Source organism: Mustelus asterias, chromosome 20 (assembly GCF_964213995.1).
Source record: "Mustelus asterias chromosome 20, sMusAst1.hap1.1, whole genome shotgun sequence".
NCBI classification, from domain to species: domain Eukaryota; kingdom Metazoa; phylum Chordata; class Chondrichthyes; order Carcharhiniformes; family Triakidae; genus Mustelus; species Mustelus asterias.
The window spans coordinates 81,640,831-81,653,224 of record NC_135820.1 but is presented as its reverse complement, the minus strand read 5'-3'; the positions used below and the strand labels follow the sequence as shown (position 1 = coordinate 81,653,224).

At 47.3% G+C, this 12,394-nt stretch overlaps 2 protein-coding genes across 2 annotated transcripts in view; one reads left to right on the top strand and one right to left on the bottom strand.

Annotated features, from left to right (window-relative positions):
* LOC144508694 (CMP-N-acetylneuraminate-beta-galactosamide-alpha-2,3-sialyltransferase 2-like) overlaps positions 1–12,394 on the bottom strand; it is a 556,023-nt gene that overhangs the window by 464,135 nt on the left and 79,494 nt on the right. The gene's annotated exons all lie outside the window — the stretch shown is intronic.
* mtss1 (MTSS I-BAR domain containing 1) overlaps positions 1–12,394 on the top strand; it is a 138,957-nt gene that overhangs the window by 90,390 nt on the left and 36,173 nt on the right. Inside the window, exons 7-10 of the mRNA XM_078236090.1 lie at positions 6,306–6,463; positions 10,090–10,197; positions 11,235–11,335; positions 11,830–11,956. Coding sequence (XP_078092216.1) covers positions 6,306–6,463; positions 10,090–10,197; positions 11,235–11,335; positions 11,830–11,956 — 494 coding nt within the window. The remainder of the gene's footprint in view (positions 1–6,305; positions 6,464–10,089; positions 10,198–11,234; positions 11,336–11,829; positions 11,957–12,394) is intronic.

Genomic DNA, 12,394 nt, shown 5'->3' with positions numbered 1-12,394 from the left:
CACGAGGGGGCATGGCTTTAAATTGAGGGGGGGTAGTTATAGAACCGATGTCAGGGGTAGGTTCTTTACCCAGAGGGTGGTGAGGGATTGGAATGCCCTGCCAGCATCAGTAGTAAATGCGCCTAGTTTGGGGGCGTTTAAGAGATCCGTAGATAGGTTCATGGACGAAAAGAAATTGGTTTAGGTTGGAGGGTCACAGTTTTTTTTTTTAACTGGTCGGTGCAACATCGTGGGCCGAAGGGCCTGTTCTGCGCTGTAATGTTCTATGTTCTATGTTCTATGAACAGCAATGTGTTGCTGACCAGATGTTTCAAGTGTAGACTGAACGATAAATATTGGCCAGGACACCGGAGGCTTCTTTAAAGTAGTCACTGTGGAATCTTTTACTTACATTTGAGAGGGCATTTGGGGCCTTGGTTTAATATCTCGCCTGCGAAATGCTCTTTCTTAGGGTAGAAAAGTAAAGTACGAGGGGACATAGGTTTAAGATGCATGGCGAAAAGTTTAGAGGAGGTGTGCAAGGCAAACTTTTTAGAGGGTGGTGAATGTCTGGAAGGCGCTGCCCGGGGAGGTGGTGGGAGCTGGAACCATAGCGGCATTTAAGGGGCAACTAGACGAAAACATGAATAGGATGGGAATGGAAGGATACGGACTCCGTAAGTGCATACGGTTTTAGTTTGGGCAGGCATCATGATTGGCGCAGGCTTGGAGGGCTGAAGGGCCTGTTCCTGTGCTGTACTGTTCTTTGCTCTTTGTTCTGAGAGGGTGATTCCGGTACCTGCCCTGGATGGAGTGAGAGAGGGAGGGATATGGAGCTGCAATCCACAATGGTGTTTTATTCTGAAGGGAACAGTGTTTCTGAGAACCTCGATCAGATATCAGGAGGGCAAAAAGGGGACACGAGATTGTTTTGGCAGATAAGGCAAAGGAGAATCCAAAGAGCTTCTACAAATATATAAAGGGCAAAAGAGTAACAAGGGAGAGAGTAGGGCCTCTTAAGGATCAACAAGGTCATCTATGTGCGGATCCACAAGAAATGGGTGAGATCCTAAATGAATATTTCTCATCAGTATTTACTGTTGAGAAAAGCATGGATGTTAGGGAACTTGGGGAAATAAATAGTGATGTCTTGAGGAGTGTACATATTACAGAGAAGGAGGTGCTTGAAGTCTTAAAGTGCATCAAGGTAGATAAATCCCCGGGACCTGATGAAGTGTATCCCAGGACACTGTGGAAGGCTTGGGAGGAAATTGCAGGTCCCATCGATAGTCACAGGTGGGGTCCTGAAGATTGGAGGGTGGCAAATGTTGTGCCTTTGTTTAAAAAGGGTTGCAGGGAAAAGCCTGGGAACTATAGACCGGTGAGCCTCACATCTGTGGTTGGTAAGTTGTTGGAAGGTATTTTGAGAGACAAGATCTACAGGCATTTAGAGATGCAAGGACTGATTAGGGACAGTCAGCATGGCTCTGTGAGTGGAAAATCATGTCTCTCAAATTTGATTGAGTTTTTTGAAGGGGTAACCAAGAAGATAGATGAGGGCAGTTCAGTTGATGTTGTCTACATGGACTTTAGCAAAGCCTTTGACAAGGTACCGCATGGTAGGTTGTTGCATAAGATTAAATCCCACGGGATCCAGGGTGAGGTATCTAAATGGATACAAAATTGGCTTGATGACAGAGGGTTGTTTTTCAAACTGGAGGCCTGTGACCAGCGGTGTGCCTCAGGGATCAGTGATGGGTCCACTGTTATTTGTCATTTATATTAACGATTTGGATGAGAATATAGGAGGCATGGTTAGTAAGTTCGCAGATGACACCAAGATGGTGGCATAGTGGATAGTGAAGAAAGTTATCTTGGATTGCAACGGGATCTTGATCAATTGGGCCAGTGGGCTGACGAATGGCAGATGGAATTTAATTTAGACAAATGCAGTGAGGCATTTTGGAAGATTGAACCAGGGCAGGGCTTACTCAGTTAATGGTAGGGCATTGGGGAGAATTACAGAACAAAGCGATCTAGGGCTACATGTTCATAGCTCCTTGAAAGTGGAGTCACAGGTGGACAGAGTGGTGAAGAAGGCATTCGGCATGCTTGGTTTCATTGGTCAGAACATTGAACACAGGGGTTGGGACATCTTGTTGAAGTTGTACAAGACATTGGTACGGCCACACTTGGAAACTGTGTACAGTTCTGGTCACCCTATTCTAGAAAGGATATTATTAAGCTAGAAAGAGTGCAGAAAAGATTTACTAGGATGCTACCGGGACTTGATGGTTTGCGTTATAAGGAAAGGCTGGATAGATTGGAACTTTTTTCTCTGGAGCATAGAAGGCTGAGGAGTGATCTTATAGAGGTCTATAAAGTAATAAGGGGCATAGATCAGCTAGATAGTCAATATTTTTTCCCAAAGGCAGGGGAGTCTAAAATTAGAGGGCATAGGCTTAAGGTGAGAGGGGAGAGATACAAAACGGTCCAGAGGGGCAATCTTTTCACACAGAGGGTGGTGTCTGGAACAAGCTGCCAGAGATAGTAGTAGAGGCAGGTACAATTTTGTCTTTTAAAAAGCACTTAGACAGTTACATAGGTAAGATGGGTATAGAGGGATATGGGCCAAATACGGCAATTGGGACTAGCTTCGGGGTTTTTAAAAAAGGGGCGGCATGGACAAGTTGGGCCGAAGGGCCTGTTTCCAGGCTATAAACCTCTATGACTCTATATCGCTGGAAACTGCACTGTCTGCGGGTCAGTGTGTTCCCAGGAGGGATGAGCACCAGAAACGTCAGAGGAAGGAAAGATTGAGGTGAAGGCCTGTCTGAAAGTCGCAGCTTAATTATAACCAGGTTGACGGTGTGTCGCATTGCCTCATATCCTCTGTCTGAGAACAATGAAACCTTATCTCAGACACTGCATTTTTCTTTGTTGAGTGTGTTGCATTCATAGTGAGCGCATGAATAAACTGCTGTTTGTAACTGAGAAGGTCTACCCTGCATCCACAGAAGGTGGCACTAAGCAGCACATTGTAACCATGGTGAAGAATTCATAATTAATCACAAACTATTACCCATGTCTTTCTCTCAAATCCCAGTCCAACCTTCTCCTTTTCCTCAGTAAACGTTACTATTGCACAGTCTCACTGCTTCACACACACACAGCCTGCCAGACTCAATAACATGTTTAATTTGTCACCCTGTCTTGTGTGAGCTGATTGGCTGTCTACCCGAGTCCTGTCAAGTTGGACAGTGGGTTCAGATTTTTAAAAATTTAACACCTCACAACTCAGCTGATATGTTAAAATTCATCCCTGCAATGAGGTTACTGTGAAAATCTCCTAGTCGCCTCTGACAGTGCTGCACTCCCTCAGTACTGACCCTCTGACAGTGCGGCACTCCCTCAGTACTGACCCTCTGACAGTGCGGCACTCCCTCAGCACTGACCCTCTGACAGTGCGGCACTCCCTCAGTACTGACCCTCTGACAGTGCGGCACTGAGGGAGCGCCACACTGTCAGAGGCGACTAGGGGATTTTCACAGTAACCTCATTGCAGTGTTAAGCCTACTTGTGACTAATAAATAAACTTTAACTCTGGCCCACATGTGACTCCAGAGCCACAGCAATGTGGTTGACTGCCAGTTGCCCTCGGGCAACCAGGGATGGGCAGTAAATGCTGGTCAGCCACCGACGCCCATGTTCCACGAATGATTAAAATTGGAACTCTTTGATTTCTGTGGTAAGAAGTCTCACAACACCAGGTTAAAGTCCAACAGGTTTATTTGGCAGCACTAGCTTTCGGAGTCTCAAACTCCTCATCAGGTGAGTGGGAATTCTGTTCACAAACAGGGCATATAAAGACACAAACTCAATTTACAAGATAATGGTTGGAATGCAAGTCCTCACTCACCTGATGAAGGAGCCTGAGACTCCGAAAGCTTGTGCTGCCAAATAAACCTGTTGGACTTTAACCTGGTCTTGTGAGACTTCTTACTGTGCTTACCCCAGTCCAACAGCGGCATCTCCACACCATTATTTCTGTGGCTGAGACTTGTGGCTCTCCACTGCCACCCACTGACCTGAGCCATGTTGTGCAGCACAAAGTGAGACTGATGTTTGGAACTAATACCAGCTCCTTCACCCAAAACGGAAGCTGCTGCCCTATTCAAATTCCCACCATCCGAGATCACAGGAATCTGGGTTCCCGGGAAATCAGACTTCCTTCATCTGCCCTTGTCCTGTAGTTTGTTACTGTCGCAAATGCAAATAGCTCACATTGCCAATATTTAATCTGAATTATCAAATGGAATTGAAACAGAATCCCTTGTGAATTTAATTACTCTTTCATCAGTGGAGGGCTAGGTATAGTCATTGTTCCATCAACAGTGAGGGGCTGGTCGACTGTGGGAGGATCATACCCCATCCTTGTGCTTTCCAGACAGAGTCACTGGGAGTGGGCAGCATGGAAACCCTGGCCGCAGCCTCCCATCCCTCCTAATTCTGCAACAGCCGTGGATCAAACTGTGGGAGCTGAAGCAGCTAGTGCTTTCAGCCTCTCTCCAGGCTGCAGGATAGTCTCCTGGCCCATCAGTGCTGGCTGAATCCTCACTGTGTCAGAGTGACATCTTATCTTCACATAATCAATACTTTCTCACTGTGCCCTTTTACAATAATGTTTCACAAATATTATTTAACTGGATCAGTTCATCTATTCTTCTGTTTATTTTTATGTGATTGAGAGGAAACGGTGGCCAGGATATCAGGAGAAATCCCTGCTCCTCTTTACAAATGGTCATGGGATCTTTCCCATCCCACACAGTGCAATGATGTGTGGGTAAGGTTGATTGGCCATGCTAAATTGACCCTGGTGTCAGGGGGCTTAGGGTAAATGTGTGGTGTTACGGGAATAGGGCCTGGGTGGGATTGTGGTCGGTGCAAACTCGATGGGCCGAATGGCCTCCTTCTGCACTGTAGAGATTCTATGATTCTGTGATCCCCAGTTGCCCTGGCAGGTGGAGCCATAGTTAAATATTTTATTCCGAGATTGGCAGCTCAATATTGGTTCGATAGTGTCGGCCTTGAGTATTTTTATATTAATTCTTGGGGTGTGAGTGTCATTGGCAAGGCCGGCATTTATTGTCCATCCCTAGTTTTCCTTTGAGAGTCACTTCCTTCAGGTGATGTCGTGAAGATAGCCTCAGTGTTGTTACAGCACAGACACAGGCCACTCAGCCCACCTGCTCCATGCTGGTATATCTGTTCCACATGAACCTCCTCCCATCCCCTCTTTATCTCACGTTATCAGCATATACTTCGATTTTTTTCCCCCTCATGTGTTTACCCAGCTTCGCCTTAAATGTCTCCAAACTATTCACCCCAACCACTCCCTGTGGGAGCGAGTCCCACATTCTCCCCACTCCCCGTGGGAGCGAGTCCCACATTGTCCCCGCTCCCCGTGGGAGCGAGTCCCACATTGTCCCCGCTCCCCGTGGGAGCGAGTCCCACATTGTCCCCGCTCCCCGTGGGAGCGAGTCCCACATTGTCCCCGCTCCCCGTGGGAGCGAATCCCACATTGTCCCCGCTCCCCGTGGGAGCGAGTCCCACATTGTCCCCGCTCCCCATGGGAGCGAGTCCCACATTGTCCCCGCTCCCCGTGTAAAGAAGTTTCTGCTGAATTAATATAAGAATGCAGAAGTTGTACTGCAGCTATACAAAACCAAGGTTAGACCCCATTTGGAGTACTGTGAGCAGATCAGCCATGATCTCATTGAATGGTGGAACAGGCTCAATGGGCTGAATGACCTTCTCTGCCCCAATGTTCCTGGATTCCATACTAGATCCATCAGCAACTATCCAATGTATACGGCCTTTAATTCTGATCTCCCCCCAAGTGGAAATTTCTCTCCATTTATCCTGTCAGACCCTTTTTTAAAGAGTCTTGTTAGGTCACCCCTCAATCTTCTCTTTTCTAGAGGAAAGAGCACCAGACTAGTTTTTATTTATTGTTATAATCTCTCAGTCTGGTACCATCCTGGTGATTTGATTTTTTGCTCCTTTACCATTGTCTCCATATCCTTTTTACAATATGGTGACCAGAACTGTTAGGTTGGGAGTTCCAGAATTTTGGATCAAAAGGACCAGATTGGGGCTCGAACCCACGATCTGCTAATTTAGAGATGAGAGTGCTGGCTGTGGGTGAGGGAGTGGAGGCAGTGTTGGGCAGAGTGGGCCGGGGTGCCGCTGCTGTTTCACACGGTTAGAGACTGTGCGGGCCCCAGGAGAATATGGTGCTGACAGTTTCTTCTGCTGTGTTACAGGGAAGGGAGATGTGAGGCTACAGTTGGACACAGCTTTACAGGACGTCAATGACAAGTATGTCCTGCTGGAGGAGACTGAGAAGCAGGCTGTGGTCCGAGCGCTAATCGAGGAACGCAGTCGGTTCTGTACATTTGTCACCCTCCTGAGACCTGTGCTGGTAAGTGAGACACCAGGGGGTGGGGGAGAAGACCCCATGTCTCGACTGAGCTCACCAGTGGTGAATGGCGGTTTGTGCGTATTTATTCTTGCCCCCTTGGCATTGAAGAGATTAGGGAATGATTTGGATCCTAGCTATTTTTATACCTTTGTGGGACATGGGCGTCACTGGCTGGCCAGCATTTATTGCCCATCCCCAGTTCCCCAAGGGCAGTCGAGAGTCTACCACATTGCTGTGGCTCTGAAGTCACATGTAGGCCAAACCTGGTAAGGACATCAGATTTCCTTCCCTAAAGGACATTAGTGAACCAGATGGGTTTTTCCGACAATCGACAATGGTTTCATGGGTCATTGGTAGATTCTTAATTCCAGATTTTTAAAATTGAATTCAAATTCCACCATCTGCTGTGGTGGGATTCGAACCCAGGTCCCCAGAACATTAGCTGAGTTTCTGGATTAATAGTCGAGCGATAATACCACTAGGCCATTGCCTCCCCTCCGCTGATCTGTATTGTAACTCCACTTGCCTGCCTTGGTTCATAGAAACACAGAAACTAGAAGCAGGAGGAGGCCATTTGGCCCTTCGAGCCTGCTCCGCCATTCATTTTGATCATGGCTGATCATATTCAATATCCTGATCCTGCCTTCCCCCCCATATCCTTTGATCCCATTAACCCCAAGGTTCCATAATCTTTAATCATTTTTCCCAGCACAAATCTGTCAATCTCAGTTTAGATATTTGTAATTGATTCCATGACCCACACCCCCTGCCTCCAGCCTCAGGAGGGGAGGAGATTTCCAAGTGACCATAAATATTAGCAGCAGGACTAAGCCATTCGCCCCCTACAGCCTGATTCGCTATTCGATAAGATCAGGGCTGAACTGGTTGTGGTCTCAACTCTACCCCCTTCCCCAACCTTTGACCTGCTTGTCAAACAAGAATCAATCTAATTCAGCCTTAAAAATATTCAATGACTCAGCCTCTGCTGGAATCTTGAGCAAAAGAATTCCTCAAATGATTCTGTGGGCGATAATATTTCTCCTCATCTCTGTCTTTAATGGGAAGCCCCCTACTTTTAACCTCGTTCTAGTCTTTCCCACAAGGAGAAACACACTCTCATCATCCAACCTGTCAAATCCTCTCAGCTTCTTAGATGTTTCAGTAAGATCACCTCTCACTCGTCTAACCTGCTGTGGACGGGGTAGGGGGGGGTGGGGGGCCGGAAGTGGGGAGAGAGAGAGGAGATCTCCAAGTGTGATGCCTCTTGCAGTTGCAGAGCAAAACCCACAGTGACCACTGACCACCTAGAGTAGGGAGTTTGCCTTAACGATGCTGGAGATGGAGAGAGATTGTGAAAAAAGTTAAAACTCCCTCATTCAAAGCTGTGAAAACTCACTGACCTGTTCACTGGCAGGGGGCAGTTTCTGGGGTTCAGCAGTCAGGTTCGTCAAATCTTCCAGAATAGGGAAGGCCCAGCCTGCTCAATCTTTCCTCATAAGAAAAACTCCTTTTGTGCCAGGAATGAGTCGAGTGAACCTTCTCTGAACTGCTTCTAATGCCACTATATCCTTTCTTAAGTAAGGAGACCAAAATTGTACACAGTCCTCCAGATCTGGTCTCGCCAATGTCCTGTCCAACTGTAGCAAAACCTCCCGACTGTTTATATTCCATTTTCCTTACAATGAAAATCATAGAATCCCTACAGTTCAGAAAGAGGCCATTCGGCCCATCGAGTCTGCACCGACCACAATCCCACCCAGGGATCCCCCTATCCCCGTAACCCCTGCTAGTCCCCCTGACACTAAGGAGCAATTTAGCATGGCCAATCAACCTAACCTGCACAGTTTTGGACTATGAGAGGAAACCAGAGCACCTGGGGGAAACCCAGGCAGACACAGGGAGAATGTACAAACTCCACATAGGTGGTCACCCAAGCTAGGAATTGAACCCGTGTCCCTAGCGCTGTAAGATTGCAGTGCTAACCGTGCCTCCCCTAATATCACTTACCTTCTGAATCACTTGCTGCAGCTGCTTGCTAACTTTGTGATTCATGTACCAGGACACTTTATACTGCAGCATTCTGAAATCATAAGAACATAAGAAATAGGAGCAGGAGTAGGCCATCTGGCCCCTCGAGCCTGCTCCACCATTCAATAAGATTATGACTGATCTTTTCGTGGAAATCATAGAAACCCTACAGCACAGAAAGAGGCCATTCAGCCCATCGAGTCTGCACCGACCACAATCCCACCCAGGCCCTACCCCCATATCCCTACATATTTATCCACTAATCCCTCTAATTTACGCATCTCAGGACTCTAAGGGGCAATTTTAGCACGGCCAATCAACCTAACCCGCACATCTTTGGACTGTGGGAGGAAACCGGAGCACCCGGAGGAAACCCACGCAGACACGAGGAGAATGTGCAAACTCCACACAGACAGTGACCCAAGCCAGGAATCGAACCCAGGTCCCTGGAGCTGTGAAGCAATCGAACCCAGGTCCCTGGAGCTGTGAAGCAGTAGTGCTAACCACTGTGCTACCGTGGACTTGGCTCCACTTACCTGCCCGCTCACCACAACACTTAATTCCTTTACTGTTCAAAGATCTATCTGCCTCTGCCTTAAAAACATTCAGTGAGGTAGCCTCAACTGCTTAACTGGGCAGGGAATTCCACAGATTCACAACCCTTTGTGTGAAGAAGTTCCTCCTCAACTCAGTCCTAAATCTGCTCCCCCTTATTTTGAGGCCGTGCCCCTAGTTCGAGTTTCACCCGCCAGTGGAAACAACTTCCCTGCTTCTATCTTATCTATTCCCTTCATAATCTTATATGTTTCTATAAGATCTCCCCTCATTCTTCTAAATTCCAATGAGTATTGTCCCAGTCTACTCGGTCTCTCCTCATAAGCCAACCCTCTCGACTCCGGAATCAACCCAGTGAATCTCCTCTGCACCCCCTCCAGTGCCAGTATATCCTTTCTCAAGTAAAGAGACCAAAACTGTACACAGTACTCCAGGTGTGGCCTCACCCAGCACCTCATACAGCTACAACATAATGTCGCTGTTTTTAAACTCCATCCCTCTAGCAATGAAGAACAAAATTCCATTTGCCTTCTTAATTACCTGCTGCACCTGCAAACCAACTCCTTGAGATTCCTGCACAAGGACACCCAGGTCCCTCTGCACAGCAGCATGCTGCAATTTTTTACCATTTAACTAATAGTCCATTTTGCTGTTATTCCTATCAAAATGGATGACCTCACATTTACCAACATTGTACTCCATCTCCCTCCAACATCCCATTGATTTATAATTCCCCTTAACCCCTGCCCCGTTCTGTCCCTCCGATATGTCGCTGATTTATAACCCCGCGGCACTCTGTCACCCTGTTATCTTCTAGACTCGGGGATTTAGAGACCGGGTCAATAGTGTTGGTCGGGATCCGAATCGCGGATATCCATGGAGCTGCTGCTGATTTAATTCACAGTGTGTCTCCTTGAGTTGTAATGATGCTGAGCTCTTGTGAAATATTCTCTCATTAATGGAATGAGTTTTAGTTCATAAAAATATCCAGTTGATTATTGTTAAATATCCATTTCTCTTCCCTGAACACCTTCCAAACACAGGGCGAGGAGATTGGAATGCTCGGAGAGGTTACACACTTACAAACTATTCTGGAAGATTTGACGAACCTGACTGCTGAACCCCAGAAACTGCCCCCTGCCAGTGAACAGGTCAGTGACTTTTCACAGCTTTACTAATGTCCAACAGGGAAGGAAGTCCGCCGTCCTTACCCGGTCTGGCCTACCTGTGACTCCAGACCCACAGCAATGTGGTTGGCTCTTAACTGCCCTGTGAAATGGTCCAGCTAACCACTCAGTTTAAAGGCGATTAGGGATGGGCAATACATGCTGGCCCAGCCAGCGACACCCACATCCCATTAATGAATTTTTTAAAACTGGGGGGGCGGATGGGAAGGGGGGTGCAATTAGATGAGCACAGGTATCTCAAAGGGACAGGAGATTAGAGATGGAGAGAGACAATGTCACGGAGGGATTTGAACATAAGGCTGAAGGGACGTCACACAGTAACTTGTTTAGGTCTCTTGGGTACAGTGATCCTGTTACCAGAGTAATAATCCAGGGAACACGATTCCAAATCTCAATGCTGATGCTCTTGGTAGTAGCAATCCCAGAGGTGTTTGATTGTTATTAAAACCCCAACAGCTTCAGTCATGTCCTTTAGGAAAGGAAAGCTGGCGCCTTTATCCAGCTTTTATGTGGTTCCAGACCACGCCCAGACCCTGCCCTCTGAAATGGCCTAGCGAGCCACTCAGTTGATTCAGAGAGAGCCACCACCATCGTGTGGAGTAATTAGGGATGAATGTGGGGTCTCACCAGTGACCCTCCCATCCCCAGAATGAATTTGTAAAAATGAGGTCAGTACGATTTGAACTGCTGCTGTTGGGAGAAGGTTCTGACTGCAGACATGAGGGAATGGGCCTGAGCAAACAAGTGTTATTTTTAAATTTATGTTAGTTCAAATATTCTTTGGAGTGTAACAGAACTTTTATCCAGGGCAATGATAACGAGAAACAAGTTGTTTGAAAGAAACTGGGCAGCTCACTCAGCAGATTTGAATTTAAAGTCCCGTTTATTTCCAGGAGTGTTTCAGTGAATCTGTTAGCCTTCCTATTGCTCACCCTGGGAACGTGTCTCTGTTTCTTGATGATCAGCCGGAGTTTCTGACTGTGTTCTCTTTTTTTTGACAGGTGATCTTGGATTTGAAGGTGACGGATGATTATAACTACACCTATCACACTCCTCCCTCCTCTCCCAGCAGCTCGCACTCCCGGCGAGGGACAGTAAGCAGGTGGGCAGTCTGCTGTGCTCGCTTGTGTTTTTTCTGTGTCTGTTTCTTAGTCCAGCACTGGTCTGTAGTCGCTCCCTTTGTCTGCTTTTCTCCACATTCTTACTCCCCTTGCACCCAGACTGTGTTCTCTCCCTCTCTCTCTCCACCCGTGAAATTCCTCCAAATCCGGAAGCTAAGCTAGGCTTGGTTGCAGCTAAAACTACTCCTTGTTTGATCTTCCCTGCTATTTTTCACCTTGGTGATATCCTACGGAGTTGACATTTTATCTATGTCAGTTGTAAAGGGTATGTGAGGTTCATTAAACTGCAGTGTGCTGTGACACTCAGCAAGGTGCAGGGCTCTCTGAGCACAGCTGGGTATTATTACATCAGCACAATCAAAGGGAAGGGAAGTGATGGAGTGATTAGTATCTGAGCAGGAATATTCAGCCATGATAATCGGACAAGCGGTATGAAGGAAAACTAACCACGTTCCTTTATCTCCCATTCCTGCAGCACTTGCCTGTACCCTCAATCTTCAGGAAGACACCCCAGTATTCCCAACTTCGAAATTGCTTCCCCATCGATGGAAACGCTTCATATACAAACCCCATCAGCGTCAACAGCTGATGTGACCAGCCAGGTAAGAATGGAATCTCACTCCATCTCGGCCGCCCTCTTATTGTGCAGTCAGTCATGGTGTCTGCTCCCGGTCTCGTGGCCCCGATGTCTGAGTCTTGCTGGAATAAAGGCCTCAAAGAAATTTATTTGTGTTGCACAAGAACAGGAGGAATAGGAGCCGGAGTAAACCTGCTCCACCGTTCAATCTGATCCTGGCTGATAGAACCATGGAATCCCTAGGATGCAGAAGGAGGCCACTCGGTCCATCGAGTCTGCACCAACTCTCCAAAAGAGCATGTAACCCAGGCCCACCCCACCCCTTCCCCGTACCCCCACTTATAAGCCCACGCATTTACCATGGCCAATCCACCTAACCTGCGCATCTTTGGACTGTGAGAGGAAACCCACGCAGACACGGGGAGAACGTGCAGACTCCACACAGACAATGACCCGAGGCCGG